The sequence below is a fragment of the Balaenoptera acutorostrata genome, chromosome 2, assembly GCF_949987535.1.
Source record: "Balaenoptera acutorostrata chromosome 2, mBalAcu1.1, whole genome shotgun sequence".
Lineage (NCBI taxonomy): Eukaryota > Metazoa > Chordata > Mammalia > Artiodactyla > Balaenopteridae > Balaenoptera > Balaenoptera acutorostrata.
The window spans coordinates 80,154,062-80,178,996 of record NC_080065.1 but is presented as its reverse complement, the minus strand read 5'-3'; the positions used below and the strand labels follow the sequence as shown (position 1 = coordinate 80,178,996).

Here is a 24,935-nt window from a genome sequence, read left to right as displayed (position 1 = left end):
TTTTTAAAAGCTTCCCAGTTGATTCTGAGGTGCAGCCAGGATTGAAAGTTTTTATTTGTACCACTTTCCCCATCAAGCCCTCTCCCCAGTACTAGAATCCAACAGTATCATTTACTAAATGTTAAGCTCCATGAAGACAAGTATCTTATCTTTGGTCTTGACTGCTGGTTTTTACCCAGAACCTAGTATCACATATGTTCAATTCATGTTTTGTGAATTAAATGAATAAATGATTGAACAAGCAAGGGAACATTCCTAGTTTGCCAACGTTTCAGGATTCAAGTGTGGTGCTGAATGTTCCACAGTCCCTTAGGCTTATGGAGGGCATGAACCCCTATTTGTTCAATATTAATTGAAATATGTAAACAAGATATTACCTACACATTATCAGTTGAATGTGTATTTTACATTATTTTCTAAAAGTTACTGTGGGTAATATTGAGCAATTCATAATCTCTTCCTCAGAGATACTTATCTAATTCTGAAGCCTTCTAAGTATTGATCACCTCTTCCAAGTGCTGGTTTCCTTGCATTTCTGAATCTAAAAATTTAGGCATAGGTTTAAATAGCCAAAAATAGAAGCATTATTTTAAATAGTAGAAGTTCTTCAAATAACTCTACATTGTTTTTAAAGTATATTTATAATGTATATCAGGCAATTTATATTTTATATTTCCCTCTTCTCCCACTTGTTTGTTTACTCTAAATCATACTTCTGATTAAGAAAAAAAAAATCTTAAAGAACTAAAAGGAAGGTAGTGGTCAGTAAAAGACCGTCATTGAGTTGTTGGACTCAAATATATAGAAAATAGCCTCTATTGCTCTCTGTGTATTTAGAGATCACAGAGAAGGGCCTTACAGTTTTCTTAATACTGCTGTATTTCCTTAGCCTTTCCAGCAGCCCCACGGCCTTTCTAGAACCCCATGAAGAGCTGAAACTTAGGCAGTGAATCCAAGTATACCCAATTGGCCCATGATTTATTGGATAACTTAATACATTGATGTTATTTTAATAACAATAAAAATTGTACCAGGAAATTAAAGGAAGACAAAATTGCTTTTCTTCTTAAAAATATATAGTATATATAAGTCCATGCACTCTCTCACTTCGTCCCAGCTTACCCTTCCCCCTCCCTGTGTCCTCAAGTCCATTCTCTACGTCTGCATCTTTATTCCTGTCCTGCTCCTAGGTTCTTCATAACCATTTTTTTTTTTTCAGATTCCATATATATGTGTTAGCATACGGTATTTATTTTTCTCTTTCTGACTTACTTCACTCTGTATTACAGACTCTAGGTCTATTCACCTCACTACAAATAACTCAATTTCCGTGCTTTGTGACCACCTAGAGGGGTGGGATAGGAAGGGTGGGAGGGAGATGCAAGAGGGAGGGGATATGGGGATGTATGTATATGTATAGCTGATTCACTTTGTTATAAAGCAGAAACTAACACACCATTGTAAAGCAATTATACTCCAATAAAGATGTTAAAAAATATATAGTATATATTTTGGCTTATTTAATGACAGTTCAAAATCTTTTTTTATATTTTATATATTTATTTTTTATTGAAGCGTAGTTGACATACAGTATTGGTCTCAGGTATACAACATTGTGGCTCTGACAATTATAGACATTACAAAATGATCTCAATAAGTCTAGTAACCATCTGTCACCATACAAAGTTATTCCAACATTGTTGACTATATTCTCTATGCTGTACGTTTTATCCCTGTGTATTTATTTTATGACTGGAAGTTTATGCCTCTTAATTCCCTTCACCTATTTAGTCCATTCCCCCACCCCCTCCCTTCTGGCAACAGTTTGTTCTGTGTATCCATGAGTCTGTTTCTGCTTTGTTTAGTTTTTTCATTTGTTTTGTTTTTTAGATTTGACATATAAGTGAAATCATATGCTATCTGTCTTGGTCTGGCTTATTTCACTTAACATGATACCCTCCAGGTCCATCCATATTGTTGCAAATGGCAAGATTTCACTCTTTTTTTATGGCTGAGTAATATTCCTGTGTGTGTGTGTGTGTGTGTGTGTGTATATATGCATATATAGATATATATACACATAAATGCCACATCTTTTTTATCCATTCATCTATCAATGGACACTTTGGTTGTTTCCATATCTTGGCTATTGTAAATAATGCTGCAATAAACATAAGCGTGCATGTATCTCTTCCAATTGCTGTTTTTGTTTTCTTTAGATAGATACCCAGGAGTAGAATTGCTAGATCATATGATAGTTCTATTTTTAATTTTTTGAGGCACCTCCGTATCATTTTCCATAGTGGCTGCACCAATTTAAATTCCCACTAACAGTGTACAGGTGTTCCTTTTTCTCCACAACCTCACGAACACTTATTATTTGTTGCTTTTTTGATAATCACCATTCTGACAGGTGTGAGGTGACATATTGTGGTTTTGGTTTGCATTTCCCTGATAATTAGTGATTTTGAGCATCTTTTTATGTGTCTGTTGGCCATCTGCATGTCTTTCTTGGAAACATGTTTATCCGTTTTTATATCAAATTGCTTGTTTTTTGATATTGAGTTGTGTGAGTTCTTTATATATTTTGGGTATTAAACCCTTATTGGATATATCATTTGCAACTATCTTTTCTCATTCAGTAGTTTGCCTTTTGTCGATGGTTTCCTTCATGCTCAAAATCTTAATATTTTATATCATAGGCCCACAGATGTGACCGTAACACTGAAAGATCCCCATTATCCTGACCATGATCTTGGAATGATTTTGCTCTCAGTCGTCCTTACCCCTAAAGAAGGAGAACACAGGGGTGTGGTAAGTTCCCCCTCAGCCTAGTTGTAGCTTTCTTGCTCTCACTTGTTTGAATGTCGTGAGCCTTCTCTGACCCAGAGGTAATGTTAAAGAGAAACAGCATAAGATCTGGCCTGTTCTTTGTTTCTGTGAGTATCCTGGGTACCAGTAGTCTAGTTGTATTGTACTTTTTGAATTCAAATTTCCTATTTTATTCTCCAGATCAGAACCTCTTATAAATAAGGGATACATTTGTATCTTTTATCATTATTTTATTTTCCAATTTCAGACTGTTATTTGTAGCAAATGGTGGTATTTATTCAGAGATTACATTTTTCCACATTGAGGTGTCCAGACCTTACTATTTTGATTATATTGTCAGATGTACCATAACAAAGAAAATGAGGTGAAATTACAATAGAGTTTCTGCTTTCTGGTATTTGTTTGATGAATGATTAGTGAGTACTTTTCATCTTCTTGATGGGCTTCCATACTGGTGTTACCCATTTTCTAGCCCTGGCTGTCTGCACTTCGTTGCACACCATGCTGCTATGAGAAACTGACAAGGGATACAGAGGAGCTAATTACTCCAGCACTGTTGAAGTGACGTTAAAAAATATCAGGTTTGACCTGCATCGGTATGCTTGCCAGTGTACTTTCTGCCACAATTTACCAGAATTTATTTATTAGACTCAGGGTACTTTCACATACTGGTAGCTATTCTCACTAGTTCTGATTGCAACGCATTTTAGGAGTAGACATAATTTTTTAGGCAAGTTTAAATATTCTATTTCAGCAATGTGTGTATTGCTGGTTTAAAATAATGCGTGATTAAAGTTGGTATATGTTTTCTGCTGGAAAGGTATTATTGGCATTTTTCCCTAGATTGTAAATAAAAATAGTGAATTACAACTCCAAATTTGGAAGTGTTTTAAACTCATTGAAAAATTCACCCTTTTCAAAGTATTTTTCTCTATCCTTTAAAAAAATTAAACAATGAGCACATATGTAATATTTGCAAAGAATGATTTAAGTATCTATATTTCATTCAGTGAGGAAGACGATTTTCTTTTCGAACAAGTACTATCAAATAATACCTACTGTGAGAACTTAGCACTGTGAAGGAATGTATGTGTGTGCACAGGCATGGGCCCATGTGCGCAGATGGAAGGGTGTGTGAGGACATTTTTTCACAGAGAACATTTAGAAATAAAAGCCCATCATTTTTAAAGTCACCAATTCAGAGTATATTATTTCACCCAGTGCAAGCCAAGGAGTATATGCTAGCTGGCAAATCCATACACAGGAATAAAGTATAAGTGTTCATTTATTCAAATAATCCTGGTATTCACCAGGAACTTACTATAAGCCAAATCCTGTGCTAGACCCTTGGGATACAGTAGAACTGAAATCCAGTGGAGAGCTCAGAAATCAAATAATCATGGAAGGAAATGTAAAATGACAACTGTTTTAAGTGCCATAAAAGGGAGGTGCATGCTGCTGTAGAGCAAATATAGGAGAATTTTTTCTAGTTGGGAACAGGGATTCTCCAAGGAAGTCAAATGGGAGAAGAGGTCTGAAGTGTGAATAGAAGTTGATAAAGGCAAAAACACAGGAAGAGAGGAAACATTTCAGGCAGAGGAAATAGCACATGCAAAGGCCCTGTGGCTAGAGAAACCAAGCAGCACTCCAAGAATTGAAAAAGTACTGGAGCTTAGAGAAGGTGGAAGCAAACAGAGTGTGAAAGATCCTGGTGCATGATGACAGTGAAAGAGAGACACCCAGACTGCATAGGGACTGTTGGCCATGTTAAGGTTTGTGGTCTTTCCCCAAAGAGGCAATGGGAAGCCTTTGAAAAGTCTGTAAATAGGAAGTGGCATCATTTTATTTGCCTTTTGTTGTGTAGCTGCATTGTAGAAAACAGATGAAAGTGTAAGAATGAATGCTTGGGGCTTCCCTGGTGGCGCAGTGGTTGAGAATCTGCCTGCTAATGCAGGGGACACGGGTTCGAGCCCTGGTCTGGGAAGATCCCACATGCCGCGGAGCGGCTGGGCCCGTGAGCCACAGCTGCTGAGCCTGCGCGTCTGGAGCCTGTGCCCCGCAACGGGAGGGGCCGCGATAGTGAAAGGCCCGCGCACCGCGATGAAGAGCGGTCCCCGCACCGCAATGAAGAGTGGCCCCCGCTTGCCGCAACTGGAGAAAGCCCTCGCACGAACCGAAGACCCAACACAGCCAAAATAAATAAATAAATAAATAAATAAAGTAGGGGGGGAAAAAAAAAAAAGACAACTGTTTTAAAAAAAAAAAAAAAAAAAGAATGAATGCTTGGAGACCAACTAGGAGCTATTTTGAAAATCCTGGTGGAAGATGATGGAGATTTGGGTTAGAATTGTCAGAGGCAGAGATGGAAAGAAATGAAGAAGTTTATCTATAGGAGGTAAAATCAACAAAACTTGGTGATGGAATATTTTGGTGGGGGAGATCCTTTGTTATTTTAATGAAGGACAACACCATAAATGAAAATACCTAAGTGCCTGAGGTCTTAGGACGTGTCTCCAAACCATCCAAACTGCCAGTATTACTGGGGATTCAAATGATATGGCAGCTGTTTTAGTTATTTGGGTGATTTGATGATGGAGGGTCTGCTAATTTTTTACATTAAAAGAATATTTATTAAATACTCTAACATCAAACTGAGGGTTTGAGGGATTAAGTTAGTATCAAGAGACTTTATGACGAAGCTGCTGAGTTCTAAATTACACAGAAATATATGTCAGCACAGGCAAAGTAGTTCCTGACATGCGTTTTTCTTCAACCATTCTCGCAAAAACCCTTCAATCTCCACTGCCGTTCAAACTTATTTAGGCACACTGTCTTTCTAATTAGAAAAGATCATTTTAAAATACTATAGTGCCTGGTTACTGATCATCAGTGATTTATCAAACACGAATAGGAACGAAAACAGGTTATATGAAACAGTTACACATCAAAAATCTGGTATTATTAATCTTCTTTTCTTCCTTTTTCTTTCTCCTTATCGTATCTCTCCAGCCACATTCACCCTTAACACAAAGAGTTCTTCCCGAAATCTTCATGCCATTTTCTTGGTTCAGATTTCTTTGGCTACCCCAGCTTTTTGGAAAAAATATCTTTTACTGCTGAGTATTTTTCATTTGCTTGCCTTACTTCATGCCTCCCCCTTCACAGTCCCAAATAGCACTGGATTGATTCTGCTGCAGCAACTGAAAACTGGTGTCTTCTTCCTTCCCATGTTGGACTCTCACCTGGCTTCTCTCTTCTTCACCAGAGAAGCAAGTGGCTTATCAGGGGCCAGTGCCTCAGAAAAGGTACAGCAGTTCGCCTCTGGCTGGCGAGCTCTCTTGACCTCAGCCACAACTGAGAAGCAGTGAGAAGAGTGACCAGTGTGGCTATACTGGCTCCTCCTTGTGGACGTGATCAATAACCGGGAGCCTGGGGTTGGTTGTTGACAAGCAGCTGGGGCAGGGACAGGGGAGGAAGCATGAAAGGTCCCCTACAGGAAATTCTGTTGGGACCCCCAGTATCCTGGCTAATCGGATTCCTAGATTTGGATTGGGGCTTCTAAGCATATGCTTTACATGATGAAAATTTCTAACAAAGACATAAAGTTGTGCTTTTTCCCCTTTGTTTTTTTCGGTCTATATAGCAGTTCTAGAGCTGTTTATTAATTAAGATCTCTAAAACTGGCAAGCGACACTAGTTAGGAGATTTTGACACTCTGAATAAGAGATGCCATTTGTAGGCATCTATTGAAAAAAACCACTTATTGAGCATCTATAAGCATTGTACCAAGTTCTATAACTGCCTCTTTATTCTCCTTCTAAGTGTTCAGTGACCTGTGGTTATTTCTCTAATGAAATGGAAACTCCTGATGAAGGGCTTTAAGACTCTCCAATGAGCGACATGTGTTCCCTCACTTGTAACCTTTATCCAGCCATACAGACTCCTACACAGCTCACCTCCTCTCAAGTCCAAGCGTTCTCCAATGTGACCTTTCCTACCTAAAATATACCTGTACTGTACCTCACCTCACTTCCGTCCTATAGCCCATCACTTCTGGTTAAAAATAATAATAATTCATAAATATTTATATATGTATAAATTATTGCTTCTGATTACCTTTCTTATGATGACTCCTCTCAAAACCTAGTCCAGCTTTCTGTACCTAGTGGTTATTCAGTAGGCTGTGGATGAATCTCTAAGCAGATTCTTAGAGAATGCTTGATGGGATGCTTCAAAGGTCCAGGGAAAGGTATTTTAAGTTTCCTTCTTACTTCCATATTCAAATCCCTGAGGTTGTCACAAACAATATTGGAGATAATGATTTAATTTTCCTTTTGAATTCTTAAAATTATTCTATTAATGATAATCTGATTAAAATCAGTCTATATTGCTCTTCTCAAGATTTCTAATGATGACAATGAATTAGAAGCACATCGCTGTATTTTTTTCTTTTGGTAACATGTCTAGTATTGGCTAAATATATTTCCCTGGAATACATTTGAAATTTCTTGGTTAAAAACAGTCAATTATCCAATGTGTCTTCAAATTAAATTTTTATATGCCTGAAATATATAACATATTGCTGCAGTGAAAATGACATGCTGAACTTCCACAAATTATCCAAGAACAAATCTTATTTAGAGAAATTCAGACTCATAATGCAACAAACCAGAAATCAGTTACTAAATGCTTCACAAGTCCATTTAATATTCAGAATGATGTATAGAGAAGGAATAGAGGATGATTTTGCATTGACCTTCACACAGCAAAATTATGAGTTCTGTTCTCTTTGATTATTAGCTCAGAAATAACCTATTTTAAGCTTCTGGGACTTAAGACTTTAGTTCAGACAAGCACATGTTTATTCTTATGCCTGTGTTTATAAGACTTTGCTAAATATTTTTTATGGATTAACATGGAGAATGGATGATATGAATTTCAAGAGCCACTGACAAATAAATCCTAACCATCAAGTAGGAAATAGAACATTAATGTTAAGAAATGCTATCAAAAGTGGGAAGAAATGAGTAACTGGAAATACAGAGGGCTTAGCATCACAAAGTGCTAAGAGTTCTAAATCAGTTATCTTGTGAGTGTTTGAAACACTGTTAATACTGACAATGTGTTCCATGAATCATGTGGTTGGGATGATTTCTTCTTGTGTGGATTGCCAGTTCTGGAACTCAGTAAAAATGAACAAGTTGAAAACCCTATCAGCCTACTGTATCTACTAAAGCCCCTCAAACATGGAACATCTAATTATAGCTAATTAAGAAGTAAATATGAGAGTCATAGCAAAAGTATTTCATAGTTGCTTATATTAAAATATTCTCCACTGAGTCATGATTGAGTCTTTTTTAAAAGATTCCAGATGTGAACAGATATATGTATTTTTTAATTTTCAGCGTTGTATGTATGAGAAACCAAAATCTTCTTGGGGGGCATGTTGATGACTTGCATGACACAACTGTCATTTCTGTTTTGAATGCATGTCCTGTTTGATCCTGCAAAAGTGTGTAGTGCATACATGTGTGTCCTATATATGGTATTTTGGTCTGATAGTGTGTTTGAGTTCTTTCTGGCTCTTTTTCTAGCAGAGTTCAATCCACAGCTTTCTTCATTGGAGGATTTATGAAATAAAAGTGAGTTAATTTGTGTTACACACTCTCTTAGATAACCTAGACCTAACAAATTGCTTGGCTAAAGCTAAAAAGTAAAAAATTTTAAGAAACATATGAATTAACCTTAGTTGATCTTTAGTGAATTCAAAAAATATATTTTTCTCTATGGTTTATTTTTGAAAAATTTCTGAATTATTCCATAAGCTAACATTTGAAAAAATATCCACCTATAAACAGTTAATATATATGTTTTATAGTATGTATGTACCATAATATCTAGCCATTCTGTGATTTTTTTTTTATATCTATAGTAGTCATGTAATTGCCTAAAAAAAAAATCACTGCAACAAAAGGGAAAAGCAAAAAATGGATTGAGATTGTGGAATCTTTTAAAAACATAATCAGTTCTGCAGCTCTCTCATAGGCCATATTTCTATGCTACTTATTCCATTTATTGGGCTTCAAAGAAAGTTGAGTTGCTAATAAAGAATTTGAAGGTACTATAATATTAGATAATGACACTTTCAAAAACAAATTCATATGTTTCTCAGCTGAAGTTAAGATCAAAGAGCAAAAAATAAATCTTATTTTTCTATAATTTGCTTCATCTCCTATGTTTAACATTCCCCAATCATAATATGTCCCACAGTTAGTAAAGGTAACAATGTTAATAGTATGTCTGTTAAATTCACTTTTTAGAAAACTTTTCTACTGATTCCAGTTTTACTGAATCTACTTTAATGCTAGAAACCCAGTTTCCTAGAAACTGAACCAGGAAAATAATGAATTGGTCCTTGTAACTGCCAGATCTTTCATACTTATACTTAGGGAAATTACTGACCTTTTGTTTGTATCAGTGTCCCAATCTGAAAAATAATACCATGCAGCTTGTCTGTAAAACTGATTTTGAGAGACAGGAAAATACCAACCCTATAGTTTGCTTCACATGTAGAAGGTTAATCGCATGCAGTGGTTCTGAGTCGGGGGATGTGGCTTTGACCAGCAGTAGTGAATCTGTGTAATATTGAATAGTGTTGCCCTGAGATTCAACTCTTCCTCATGTTCTTAGCCCCTTTTTCATAGTAGCATTTCTTACCAAATGGAACTTTGTAAGATTCTTTGATACTAGTTGAGGATGATAAATGGCCATGAGTTAAGAGATTTTCCTTTTTGATTTACTTATGTTAATTGTTCTCACCTGATTTGACTCAGAACATTGTCCCTAGGAATTATCATTCTTTGTACACTGAAACTCTGCTTTCTGAGAAAGTTGAACATTTATTGTCTGACTCCTCACGAGGCAGTTTTTATGAACATGGGATACCACAAAAGTATTTCGTGTCCAATTGCCTTTTAGTGACGAGAAAGTGGTGGTGGTGGTGGTGATGACGACGACTAACTCATTTAACATCAACAACGAACATCTACTAAACGTCCATCTCCATAACCCGATGGTGGGTTTTGCTTCAGAATAAATTGGACGTTAGTACTTAGAAAAAATATAAAATAATACTTTGCAGTTCCTGACTCCATTTGAAAAAAATTGGGAACTATTGTAACCTTAGGAAGTCTATTTCTCTTCCATATTTTGGTCAATATCTAACACAGAGTGTATATAGAGAAAATGTAACCTATAAAACCACTATCTGTAGAAAAGAGGAATGTATCCTTACCTTGACAATTTTATGATATTTCTCATTTCCCCTTCTAGAACGTCGACATAATTCCTTTGTCTTGGTTTAGGCCAAAGGTTGCCTACTAAATGACTTACTCTTATATTAAAATCTTTCCTTTTTTGTATTTTTGTAATTTATGAGTGGTTTCTGAAATGGTCTTGCTTGATAGTGAATTTTGCTGAAGGAGATAGAGTTCTTAAAGGCACGAGTGTACTTCCTTGATATATAAATATGGCAAGCATTTCTATAAGCTGTATTCTTTGCTCCAAATATTCCCTCATCTGCCTTAAAAGTAATGATAAAGCTAAGAGAGGGTAAAGAGGTTATCAGGAAGTTAATACCTCAGTGTTCATTGAGAATTTTTTTAAAACTGGAGAGGAAATTAAAAGTCATTGGATTTTTATGAGTTACTTTATACAAGAGACCAGTGATCTAGAGCACTCATCACAAATCTCCATCAACCTTAATTAAAACTTGAAGTCATAAATATCTCTTACTATGACACGAAAAGACTAGTTTAAAGGATATATCATGGCTAAACATTTAGCAGGAAGATCCACTAATAGCCATCACGATGTGCAGCACTTTTTCTCAGTCGAAAGCGTTTGTAAACCCTGATGTAATTAAAGATTAACTGGAAGCAGAGACAATTCTAAGATGCTGCCAGTGCAACAGACTTTGAATGAGTTTGAAGAGAAAAATTATTATACACCTGGTAAAGTCATGGTACGTCATCAGCCTCCACCACCAAAAGGAACAATTGCTAATTGGGAGACTTAGTGTGTTTTTTTCCTATCAATAAGATATTTCAAATTTTCCATTCTATTTAAAATATACTGTCCCATCTCTTTGTACAAAAGAATAAAGGAAATGAACTCTCACCAGAAAGACTGCTTGAATGTTAAAGGTGCTTCTTCTAGCTGCGTGTACATGAAAAACAATTTTTGTCTTGTATAATTGTTGCTGGAAACTGTTTGCTGTTTAAATGTCAAGCTTCCTCCAGAAAACAATTGGCTGCCCTGTCCTGTACTTGAGTGATAAGATAATGAAAATGCTTTATTTCATTTACAGACAATGCTAATGAGGAAGAGTTGGAAAAGATCAAGTAAGGTAATGCTTAGCATGCGATCTTTCAGCTTTTCTTGTTGAGAAGAACTATCAGCTGCTTTCCCAATCTCTCTCATACCTCTTTAAACTATACCTCAGGATTTCATCACTCTTCAATTGTTTTTTTTTTCCCCATAAACTTTAAGCAAACCATATGATGCTTTTTAAGTAAATAGAAATCACACTGATCAATCACAACCAAATCATCCTCTTGCTAATCTCTGGTCACTTCTCAGCATCATTCGCAACATCTGGTTTCTGTTCTCTGTACCACAGGGTCTAGAAAATGCCTTTGCTCCAGATCAGGCATAAAATAATAGCACTAGGGTAGGGACAACTCCAGAGAGAAGGAAGATCCATGTAATTTACTGTTTTTGTTCACTGAAAACTGAGTCTAAGATTTTCTAAACTCAAAAATCCCTTTATTGCTACATCTTTGGAGTGTATCATGAGAACAGTTTTCCATCATTGCCTCTTCTCACTTCAAGAAATAAATAACTCTTGGGAGTGAGAGGAGTTTATGGATCCTATAACTTCCCAAGCTCTGGCTCTTCTTATAACTTGTAAAATATATAAGATATAAACTAAGCTTCTAATTTGTTCAGTGGTGGTACCACTCTTGGACACAAATAAATATCAAGATGAAACTGACTTTTGTATGACTACTCCTCGGAATAAATCAAAGGGATTTTATTTGTAAAAATCTTTTTTGCTCAAATTTCTATTTTTAAAAGTTGGTATCCCTTTTGAATAGTGATTCATTTTCTTAGACCCTGGAACATGACAATCTTTTTTCTTCCATTCTGATTGAATCATGCTTAAAAATTTATTGAAATTTATTACTTAAATTTTTCTTTGATTTTGTCACTTTCATTATTGTGAATTAAGAAAATACTTATATCAAAATGATTTTTTATTTATGGTAATGTCTTAATTGCTTTAACAAGTATTTCTTACTGTAAAAACTTTCTTCCCAGTTATTATAGAATTAATGACCAAAAGATAATTTGGATCATAAAAAGGTCAGGTCCACATTAAAAATCACCTTTATCATTTTAATAAAATGAAAAACATTTATTAAGGAAAATTGCTGAATATTTCTGACTTAGTGTTCACTATGTTTTCTACAGGCCAAAATAAAATTTCAACAATCTTAAAGAAATGTTTGCACTGTTCGTATTTGTAATACACTTTTTTCTTTGTAATTGTACTTCAGAATTAGTGTTATATTAAAAGTATATATGTTTAAAAATTCAGGTAATTTGGCTTTCTTCATTCTGTGTCTATCTTATACTATATCTATGTAAAAACATTGTAATCCATTAATATGTAGCAATATCTCTCTTCCAGTTGTAGTTAAGATGTAATGCTAGAACAGGATATTATATAGTTTTTAGTATTAATTAGTGGGAATAATCCATTTTATTGTAAGATAAAAGAACAAACATAAAGATTCTTCTTTAAATAGTTCATTTAATTTATATTTAAATTTAATTTTAAGGATCAGTTAAGTCAACATAAATCCATGTCTTTTCCTTTGATCTACAAAAAAAATAAAAATAAATAATAAACATCTACTCTTTACTATTTTTATATCTAAACTTCTTAGAGTTTTTAATTACTAATAATCCAATTGTACATTCAAACTGGTGAATTTCCTAGCTGGCCGTTGATGACACAGAATTCCCTGTGTCTAACTGCACTCATTGGGAGATTATTTTTAGTGTACATGGTAATATGGCTTTTGGGTTTTTAGCCTAAGGGATTTTCAGTTTTATAAAATTTAATGGGGATGTTGAATGCTGTGTAGAAGAAAATCAGTTGTTTTTTTTTTCCATTGAGAACATACTGAATACCTAATAATTCATTCAGTTTGTCACTGTCCCCTAAAGCATGTGCCATATTCATCCATATTAGTGTTACAAGAGCAGAGTGTTAACTTCAAAATCCAGGGAAAGTTTGAAATGTCAATTACCACCTAGTCCACCATCCTTCACACACAATGAGACGGCTCCCCCAATTCTTCCTCCAGGGATTGAAGGAGGCAGGACAATGTTCAAGCAAATTGTGCCTCCTGAGAAACTAAGGGATAAATGACTGTACCGTGTAGTTGCGTGTGTCACTATGTTACTGTGTTGTGGAAATGCATCCCTTTTCTAATGATTTCAGCCTTCCCCTTAAAGATTCTTGTGTGAGTAAAGATTTTTCCTCTTTTATTTTTGGAAAGAGGATATAATTTATTTGCATGACACTTAAATACAAGTATTTTACATTTGATAGAACTATGCTCAAAGTCAAAGGTGAAGTTTTCATATAAATAGGTCATTTTCTTCTTTGGAATCTTGGTTTCTGGGAATGAGGTCTGCTTTTTTATAGCAGGGCTTCTGTATGCTGCCTGTCTGTGAGCACCCATGGTGAAGGTGAGATCTGAGAAATATACACTTTGTGGCAAAGACTTCAATAGAGTCAGGTAGTGTTGTTAGATATTCTCTCCAGTATGGAGTTTTTCTTTGCTTTCTTGTTTTTTTCAGAAGTGATATAACCATGGAGCGGGGAAGTGCTAAATTGACATTGTTAGCTTTTAATATGCACATCTCCCCTATATACAAGTTCATCAGCTCATGGAATTTCCCAATACTTAAATATCTGCTTTTCATTTTCATTGTCTTGCCCATAGCAGATTTTTTCTGCTATGGAAATCTAATCTGTGGCAATCACATAATGTGGGGTTGTATTTACTAATGAAAACAAGAGAGGTGAAGAGCCGACTTGAGGAGTAATTGCTGTTCAGGACAGACTTAGATATTATTTGGAGTAAATGTGTCACCACCTAATAATGAGTAGGAAAAAAATACACTTAACTTACCCCTGAAAAGGAAGAATGTATAAAGTACATGCTATATTTAAATGGTATGTTGGCCAGTAAATAATTATGAATTCCGTAGCGTTTCCTCTTCTGGGGATAGTAGCATCCTTTAAAACATTCATTCTGGTTTTCCACAAGCACACTTTCCATTGTGCACATTTCTAATTCTGCCCACACTCAGCTGTTGTAGAAAAATGTTATTTTAAGAAGAAAGGGATTGATGTCTCCATAAACTTGAGCAACTGGATAATTATCCTGGTCAAAGTATTATACTTAGGTGACAAAATGCATTTTGGCAGAGAAATGGTGATGCTTTGAGTTATTGTAATATTTTATTCTTTAGAAGAAGCTTATCATTGATAATTTATTATAAGGCTAAATTATTCAACAAGAAAGTTTCATGAGCTTAGAAGAGAAGGTGTATATTAATTTTGTGAATAAATTCTGTGGGGGGGTCAAGCAAAAAATGGAAAATAAATAATGAAATAATTGCCTCTATCAGATGGCAAGCAGAAAGGATTTTATACTACACTGTGTGTGTTTTAACATAGAAGAATGTGTTTATCAGTGGGTATGATAATAAATTTATGTGCTTTCAATAAATCACTTTAATTCTATGAGAAGTAACCATTGTAATAATATAAAGACATACACATTGCAATTTCTGTTCTCAACAATAACAGTTGAAAATTGTTTTAAAGAGAGTTCATCCTTTGAATAATATAATATGACTATGTGATGACGTCTCATTAGCATATCTTCTGTTACTTGATGGCTTATTTTTTTAGTAATGTATCTTTTTTATAAAGATTTTATTTTAATCACTTAGCATAATTTTAATGAACTATAAAACACTTTATTCACTGGTTGAATGAGGCAATTTATAATAAGACTTTTGGCAAGGATATTGTTAATTTAAACTAGAGCACACTCTCAACACTGTAAGTCTGCAGGGCATAGTTAAACCTGACACCTTGGATGACACATTAAAAATGCATCATTGAAAACCTCTAAGTGCTTTAATTTAAGGAACGGTAGAGAAACAGATTAACACATTTTTAAGTGTCTCACACAGTCAGACATAGTGGGGAAAAAAGTCATTATTTAACAATTATCATGTCCTTCCTACAAAGACCTCATATCCTGATAATACATAGATGATGATCTTTAAAAAATTGCAAAAAATGAAAACTTTATTGGTCATTGACTTTCTCAACTGTGAATGACCAAAATGGCTTTTCTTTGATGTCTCATTTCAAATGATTATGCCTATGTATTTGAAAAAATTAGTTGCTTACTTGTTTTTGAAGGAAATATAAAATTCTTTTTAAAATTCTTACTATTAATTTTGTCCTCCCAAATTTCTGTTATTTGGAAATGCTATAAAGTCAACCTCATAATTAAGGCTTCTAAGAGTCCACAATGCTGCAGTAAACAAAGGGCTAATAGCATGAGCATTTGCATTATAAAGGACTGTATTTTTACCTCAATTAATTACACTCCTAAAATTTGTAGTAAGTTTATTTAAAATAGAGATAGCTTAATGTCAGTAAATATTTGATTATCCCCTCAAAATACATGGAGCCATAATTAAATTTTATATTGAGATGATTTTTTTCTTGCTGTTTTGACAGGGTTTTCCCATAGGTATAAGATATCATACATTTTTATGTATTGTAATTCATAACTACAGGGATTTCTGTAACAATGGCATTACATTTATTTGACCACTCATGTTGAATTTTTAAAATGTTGTGGGTCCTTTGGGGAGAGAGTCTGGATGAGTTGGCACAAAGTGAAAGGACAAAATGTAATCTCAAGCAGAAGATGGATTCCATAATGCCTGCGTGCTAGCTCTAAGATGTTTAATTGTGGGGTCATAGACTGGCCTTCACATTGCTAACGTGTGCTACCAAGTCAGCTGATGGTTTCCCAAGACCCTTTCTGGGCTGATCAAAGGTAAGGGAACTAATATAACTTGACTCCAGGATGATGGAGCTAAGGGTTCGTTCACAGATTACATGGCCTTTTAATTCAAAGGTATATATGTATATACATACAATGTATATCAGATATATTTAACACATATATGTATATATGTTAGATATACGTATATATACACATATGTATGTGTATATATATATGTTAAATTGAGTGTGACCGGGAGGAGATTTATCGGTTTTAAAGCCCCCTAAATGTTTACAATGAAATTAAATCATAATTTTGTAAGGACTGGTTGACAAGCCCTGGTTGACAGCAATATATACACACATATGCATGTATTTATATATACATATCTACAAACATACACACACATATGAAACACTTAAGGTAAAATTTCCAAAAAATAAAAATAAAAGACAAAGCAAGGCCAGGCTTCAGCTACAGGGTGGGTCCTCTGGGAAGCTGACCTTGCCTCTCTCCCTTCAACAATATTTAAAAGGACAGTGGGAGTTGCAGGGGGATTATATTTATGTTTAATGAGTATAAATGATATGAACATCTATTTGAGGAACCAGAAAATTGTGTTTCGGTGTGCAGTTCTACTTACTTCACATCCCTGTTTTCAATGACACATCGATAGGCTTAGTCAACTTGACGGAGGCATCCGAGAGCCACAGCTTTGATAGCTAGATTGCAGTCTGACCAGGAAAGTCTATGAAAATTATTTACTTAAGAATTTATTCATTTTTTACCTCTTAAATGCCCAAAGAGGTATTGATAAAAGGAAATTATGCACCTATAAAAACATGCTGTGTAATAATACTACTACCTGGCTTGACTTTGACATTGGAATCTCAGGCTTCACAATTTCCAGTCTATTGTGAATGTCTTGAGTGTCATAGAACTGCTGAATTAAAATAACACACAATGGGTTTAAAGGCCTGTACATATTAAGGCTAACAAAAGATACCACCTTCAATAAAAGTTCAGTGGCTATCCTTGTTTGTCTGATGGCAAAGACATTGAAGATTCTGCGATTTATTTTACATAGAAGGGTGAAAAATAGCATCATATTCATTTGTTATGGGAAAAAATGAACTGTCCTTTAGTTTTATTTCTCTGAGAAAAAGAATACATGTTCTAGATTTTTTAATTTAAAATCTCATTAACTCTTAGATTCACAGTAGGATTTTTGATCTTTGAGGAGAAATTTTCTTAGTATGTGTTGGTTTTTTGAAGCAAAAAATAGATTTAAAAACAATATTACCAATGGATCTTGCTACTTAATAAATTCAAAACCTCAGCAGAAATAGTTGAACAATTCATCATTCAGAATAACTTCAATTATTTTCCTTCATCAACTTGATACCTCTGGCTTTTGTTCTGTTTCCATTTGTTGTTACTTTATAATTTTAGCACTTTTAAAATGGCACTTTCCCTCACTTACCAACCTCTTGTCTTGATGGAGACTGAAATGTAACTAAATATCTATAATTATAATTTAGGACAAGTCTTCCCTGGGATTCTTGAAGAGTTTATTCTGCTTTTCTTGCCCTCCATATTAAAATCACCACTTTTGTTTAGAACTCATTATCGTAATTCCAGGTGTTTCATTATTATTGTTTTCTGTTATTGTTATTATTAGAAACTCTAGTGCAAAGAAGGCCTTGGCTAGTTTGCTGTGAATTTTATATTTATCAGAGCTATAAATGCCATAAGGGTCCACAGGAAAATTAACTTCTTTCATTTGAAATAAAGACCTAAATTTACATGACAATGTGGGTTGTAAAATGAAATATAAATTTTAGTTAATAATGACAGAAGTAGTTAAACATGGCATGAAAAGCACAGCCTGGGGACTTCAGTGGATCCAAATGTGACTGGTATTTTTGTTTCTCAAATTTTAACAGAGAAATGTAAGTTCTAAATCTTGATCATTAAAATCTCCCCTCCCCGCCACCAATTCATCAATCTCATTTTGCTCTTTGCATACTAATCACATAATTAGATCATTGCCCTCGGTGTTCATCTGAGGAAGAATGGAAAGTATGGAGTTGGTGCAATTTCAGTATTAGATCACCTTAGACCACCTAAACTTTAAATGAAGTAACAATATTTTTAAATGCTAAATGGTTGTCTTAGTTGTTGTAACTGTCAAGTCTAGAGCCAAGACTTTCACGTTGATTTAATACATTTTGCAATCGAGAAACATTGAGAAAAAACTCAATGTTAGCTAAATAACTTGTGTTATTGACTCTGGGGAAATTATTTGTGTAAGGAGCTTCGAGAAATAATTTCTTTCAAATGATACTTTAAGATTTATCCACATTTTGCTAAGCATGCTGCTTAATTAAAAGAGAACTGGGAATCAAGGTAAGAAGAGAATTGGCAGTAGAATAGGAAAAGCTGCATCTTTTCCAAAAACTAGAATAAGGTTTCTTTGAGTTAAACAGTAGCATAACATCAAAAAAACTGCAATCATTCCATCTAAGGTTTGTGCCCTCACGTCCAAATGTAAGTGTATTTTTTTAGAATTTTCTTTTCAGAAACTGATACAACAGTGTGCTAAGTGTGGCAGATGAGAACCATACCTGTAAGGGTAAATGAATTATAACTCTGTAGTGATGGTAAAACCGTGTCTTAAACTCAGGACTTTTTCCTGATGACCCTGACATTAGTATGCTACCTGACCGAACTGTATACAAGTAACTTAGGAAAATGTAATTAGTTTCATTAAGAAATAGATTTCATGTAAAAAGCACAGGTAGATTGCATAGATGATCTCTGATATAATTCTAGCTAAACTTAAATTACTCAAATTGCTGCACACGCTAAAGTACTTTGGTTCGTTATTATTTTCTGATATGATTTTTGGAAGGATCACTTTGAAAGAAATATATATCCTTAAGCAAATGAAATTCCATGTGACTAACAGTCAATCAAATATTTATTGAGCACCTACTATGCATAATTAGGTATCATGAGAGGTGCTGGACCATCTTAGATGGTTGTGTTAGCAGCCATCTTAGTTGCTAACACAAAATCGTGGAATAAACAAATAAATTACAAAACGGCTTCCTCTACATCACAGTGTCAAAGGCTGATGCTTTCTCATAACTGTCATCAGTTTCCCATAATTTTACCATAACTAACACCCGGAGACAGGATGCAAAACATGAAAGTTTAAAGGATGCATGTAATTTAAATGTTCTCTTTAAAAGTGAGTAACTGTGCTTTTGATTTCCTAAAGGCAAACTGGTTTCACTTTATAAAAGTCTGAGGATTAAGTAATAAAATGTCCAATATGAATCCATTGCTTTGTTTCCAAGTAAATAGCCACCTTTTCTTAATATTCGTTTATTTTTAAAATTATTTTGGGGGAGCTTCAGTTAACTAAGTAATTTATATCATATATATTAAATGTTATATCATAAAACTAGGAAGTTTTTAGTAAGGAATTAAGCCAAATTTGACTAGGTACATGTTTATAAATAAGATTTCTGCTATCTTTGAAAATGCTCTGAAGGTCTGTTGTATTAAATTTTTTTGTTAAAAGGAATGGATATTATCTGGTTTATTTCAGAATTTTAAAATATGTTTCAACAGTTCTACTTTTTAAAACAAAATGTTAGACTCAGATATATTAATCAACAACTAATAAAGAGGTAAGTATATTCTTTTAAAATTACAGAAATAATCCTCTCTAAACTTTACTACCATTGTATCAGATATGAATAAGACAAACTTTAATTGAAATAAAACAACTTTATTCAAAAGAAAAAGACTTACAGTTTATAAATATCCAAAGTGTCTTTAGCATATATAATTTTAGGGTTTTTACTTGTCTTAATTTTGCTGAGCCAATCAAGTATTCTCAGAACACCTCAAAATTTAGCTAAATATTTGTTTATTTTTAGGAACTCTCAGAAAACGAAGTGGTTGGATCTTATTTCTCTGTGAAGTCATTCTTTTGGAGGGTAATGTCTAAATCCTTTATATTAATGTTCTTGACTTTTGGTTCTGAATAGTTATTTTGAGAGTTAAATATGAATTAAGAAATTCCCTTTTTAAAATAGGTTCTCAGAGAGATGTATTCATTTGTCTTCTTTATTAACTCTTATTCTAAGGCATTTAGGTGACTCATTCTTCATTTGTAAAAACTAAGAACTTCATATATTTAACATACTGCTTTGAAGTCAGTTCCTTGTGGGCCCAAATTTAGCCCAGATTCTTAACAATTAGAGGCCCGCAGGTCTTCCACGAATATGATGGCACTGTCTAGAGGGTCCATAAAGGTTCTTTTTCCCTTCTTGTAAAATCTGTTCCATCTATCTGGGAAAAATTTACTTCTATTACGGTGATCTTGTACTATATACATACTAGATAGTGTTTTTTCTTTGAAAAAAAAAATCCTATGAGTTAGAAAACAGCAACTCTGCTTTTGCTTTGAATAAAAAAAAAAAAAAAAGAAAATTCCACAGAGAACTTGTTTTCAATGCCATTGCAATTTAATGTTATTTACGCTTTCATGACTTAAACAAAATGAGCTCTGTCATCCTTTTCCTCTGCTTTAATTCTGCATTGTGCGAGGCGTGACTTATTACTAATGCACTCACTGCTTTGCCTTCAAAAGTTTCCCTCTTTCTTTGAATGTTCACACTTGGCACATGATTACCTAGCAATAGATACTGCAATGAAAATGCTACACTCATAGAACTTTGCCATTTTCTTTTCTTGGCTCTTAAGCTGCTCATGACTGAAAACTACATTTCTCCTTTTAGAATTTTAAGATTGTTGCAGCGTCTCATAAGCAGACTGGCAGGTACTAGATTAAGTCATGCATCGACTTGACCAGTGAGCAAGTAAACCCACATCTCTTTATCTTCTGCCTCCTCCACACACATTTTTTTTTTTTTTGCAGTCTTGTGTTTGTGTGAGCTCATTTTAATTATTATTGCCTCTTCATTTCCTTTCAGTCTACTGATGGCTGCCCTCACTGATGTTATTCTGTATTGTTGATAAAATAATATTTCCTCTTATATGTTCATGCATTACCCATGAACACACAGAGTGACTGCTTTAGAATTGTTCCATTACTTTAAATGGAAAATGGCTTTTGGGAAAATTTTTTCTCTGTTTTCTTAAGACCCACAATTACGGTGAATTCATATGCCAACAAAGTAGAATTCAGGGGTGTTCTGTGTTGTGTTTGTTCTGCATGCAACAAATATGCAGCATGATCATTTTGAAGACTTGCCACCAGGACCAACTCCATAAACACTACTGTTCAAGGATTTTCCTTTCAAATGATTTTTTCAGCATCTTCTTTTCACTTTCTACTTCCAAATTAGTCTTCCACTTATCAGTACTTCCCATTTGGTTGTATCCATCCTTAAATATTCTTTATTAACCTTTCTCAATCTCTTAAACTGTCTTATTTTAGAATATCAAATACGCACATTTAAAAGATAGCTTTTTTTGTATCTGAAATACAGTGATCTATTGTCTTTCTTCTGAGCAAATATTGAGTGACAAACAAATGGAGTCATAAAAGCAGAACCTTCCGGGGTCATTTATTTTACCATTGAGGAAACTAAGGCCCAGAGAAGTGATGCCATTGCCCTGGAGTAGCTAAATGGTATGATCAGGGCCAATATTTCTCTTTCTGAATGTCATAGAAATAAATGTTTTGGTGAAGACTTAAGGCACTCGAGTTCCTTTTGGGGTTGATGAATAGAGATGCGATATATAAGTAGAGCTGCCCCTTAGTTAGTCTTCATTGACAGCCTTTCAAATTCTTATTGCGTTATGTGACCCTCTCCTCTGCAGCTCCTTAAGCCACCAATGAGTGGATATGTTTCAGGGCTGTGATGTTGCTGTATTTTAGGTTCCATTTTACAAAATCAGAAAATCAGTGACCAAGTCTGCTTTAGATCAGTGTGATCTTTCATATTCACATTCAAAGGTCACTCTGATAACCAGCCTCATTGACCTTTGCCCCAGCAATGTTTGTATTCTGATGAACTTTTAGAGGAGATGTATATGAAAAGAGGTTTCCCATAACATTTTCAGATATGCTGAAAACCTAACAGCTCAGATAAAATCTTACATGAAGAGAGTATTTGCGCTTCGTGAATTAAACAGAACGTGATTTGAAAGAAAAATTTAACAGCTTATTTATAAGGATTAATACATGTGTCCAGGAGACAGTAGCTGAGTTACACTGAGTGAAACTAAACCTGGTGAGAACTTGCTCAGCGAATGTCAGTGCTACTTGCTGTATCTTAATTTTCTTGAGAGCAGAATAAAGGAAAGAAAAGTGATAAAGGGATATTCTAATCTTTCCAAAAGCATGCCATTTATAATTTATCAAAACATGGTGTCTTAGGACACAAAACATTAAGCAGTGGTTATGGCAATTATCATGTTTCTCATGAGAGTAATAAAAATATGTGAAGCCAATTGGATTACTCTAAGTCAGAATTTCATTAAAGACTTTTAACTTCCCATTAAAGGATGGTAATTCAGTGCAGTTCTTTCAAATATTTAGTACATTTAAGTTTCTTCTCAGTTATCTCCATTGACTAGACATTTAGATTCTGATGACTGAGAGCTAATTGAACAATCCATCTTATGAGAGCATTGTAGTGAATTAAAGAGAGATTTTAATATTGTTTAAATGGAGAAGGCTGGGTTATGCCAAGATACCTCATACAAAAAAATGGAGAATGGATCGTAATATGAAATGGGTGAAAAGGAGTGCATAGAATACAGAACAATCCAGAGTTATGTGAGAGCACTACCTTATGGTAGGATCAAACAGAAGTATGGTTAAAGGAAGACCCTGCAGACCAAGGAGAAAAGATATTGCCTTTGTAAAACAAGAATGTGATCCTGTGCGGAAGTGCTTACATTCTGAACAACTCAACTGTATATGACATACACCCAAGAAAAGTTCAGGTATTGTTTCTATCAATAGGTATGAAAGTAAGACCCTCAGGAAAAAAAAATTAACTTTTAATTTAAAGTCTCGAAAAATGTCTCTGTAAGTCAAACACAGGACTCATTGTTTCTTTACCATACCATTGGTAGAAACCTATAGATTACTTCAGCAAACCAACAAGGTTACAAGTTATATGGTGCTTTTCTATTAGTATATATTTTGAGCAAATATAGTAAAAGCTTAAGAGCTTTTGTTTGGCCACAGTTAAGTTTAGAGAGGGTAGTTAGAACATCTGAAGTAAACATAAATACCTTCCTGACAACGTAAATTGTATCAAGAAGCAGTAGAAATAGGAAAGAAAGTTTACAGATAAAAACCTGGAGAATTTCTCTAAGGATTATAGCGCCAGTGAATCATCTTCTAAGAAAAAAAGGGATCGAAGCTTTATTATTAGATGAGACACTTCAAAGTAGGCTGGACAAAGCACTGGGAGGGTTTTCTGTAAAGGCAATCCTGCTTTGAGCGGATGGATGGGCTGTAGAACAAATCTACTTGTTGGACTTATCATCCAGGTGCAATTCACTGGAATAAACTCAGCAGGAAAAGGGAAAGATAGAACATGCCTGTGCCTGGGATTGAGCTAATAATTGCTCCACGCTCCAAGCTTTGCAGCACAAAACAGTCATTCCAGGCTGTCATTATCTCTTCTTTGTAGTGTCTGTGGATCATTTGATTAAATAAAAGCATGTGCACCTCTGTGCTGAAGATAGAGGAAAGGGCTGCCTCCACACACAGCCATTGTAAAGACACAAGCAATGTCTTTCACTCCAGTTTCATAGTGTCTAGGTCTCATTTGGAAGGATTAGGTTGTACACAGGTTAAAAAAAAAAAATCCAAGATAACAAAAGCCAAGGATTATTTGCACACAACAGGGAGAAGATTGGTATGACTGAGTGTTCCTTTAGCCACACGTTAAGTCTAAACAGACTTTTTTGGTTTTGTTCTCTGTTTTAATCAGGATCTAGAATAATAGGAATTTATCATTAGTGATCCAGTTTTTAAGGAATGCAATTAGTAAACTTTATTAACAAGAACTGGAACATAGAAGTGTTCTTAATTTGTATGAAAGATTCTACAACTTCACCTTTTTAATGAGACTACAGTTTGTTATGGAGTACAGTTAACTCTCATATGTTTTGCTTAACAATATATGCTAGAGTTACTACCACTCGAAAACTTTTTCTTCCTTTAAGCCCTTGATTAGCCTTTCTTAATAATCTATACCCAGGGATATATTTCATCTAAACATAAGTCAAAGTATTTCAACAAATCCTGTACAAATTAAATGCATTTTTGGGATTGAACTTCTTAGGCTCTGTCCACAAATTGAGATGTAGTGGGGAAAATCATCAGTTAGTTATCAGCAATTCCAGATTCAAATCTCAGACTTGCCAATCTCTAGCCATTTGGTGTTAAGTAGGGTATTTATCTTCTCTGTGCCTCAGTTTCTGTACCTTAAAAATACTTGTCATGAAAAACACTAGATTATGAAAACTCCAGCACATAATAGCTGCTCAATACATGTTTACTTCTTTGTGTGATCTAACCCATTTTTCAGACTGGCCTAATTCAGTCCTCCTTGTTGATATTAGTAAAGCTGATGACTCTCATAATTCTGTTGTTTGGAAACTTTGTCTAGCTGCTCTAGAAGTGTTTTAATACAGACTTTTAACTCCACCATGATAATTTCCTTCCATTGTTTCCTGTTCATCTGTATCTTTTTTATCCATCTCTTGCTGCTCTTGGTCTTAGTAGTGAAGGGAACTTAGGGTTGTTTTTTTAGTAGCAAAGGCAACAAAGGTAAGTATTGTGTGGGGCAAAATTTCTCTGTTACTTTAGAAATATCTCTTTAAAAGTTACAAAAGATTCACATGTGGGATGCAGTT

At 34.5% G+C, this 24,935-nt stretch overlaps 1 protein-coding gene across 15 annotated transcripts in view; it reads left to right on the top strand.

Annotated features, from left to right (window-relative positions):
• Nucleotides 1-24,935, top strand: part of MCTP1 (multiple C2 and transmembrane domain containing 1) — a 560,962-nt gene that overhangs the window by 309,765 nt on the left and 226,262 nt on the right. For 10 of the 15 annotated variants that reach the window (XM_057541263.1, XM_057541265.1, XM_007197447.3 and 7 more), the window contains 4 exons: nt 2,703-2,814; nt 8,427-8,474; nt 11,201-11,239; nt 19,964-20,023. In XM_057541263.1, the coding sequence (XP_057397246.1) occupies nt 2,703-2,814; nt 8,427-8,474; nt 11,201-11,239; nt 19,964-20,023 (259 nt within the window). The remainder of the gene's footprint in view (nt 1-2,702; nt 2,815-8,426; nt 8,475-11,200; nt 11,240-19,963; nt 20,024-24,935) is intronic. The other 5 variants (XM_028162670.2, XM_057541267.1, XM_057541264.1 and 2 more) reach the window with 4 other exon arrangements.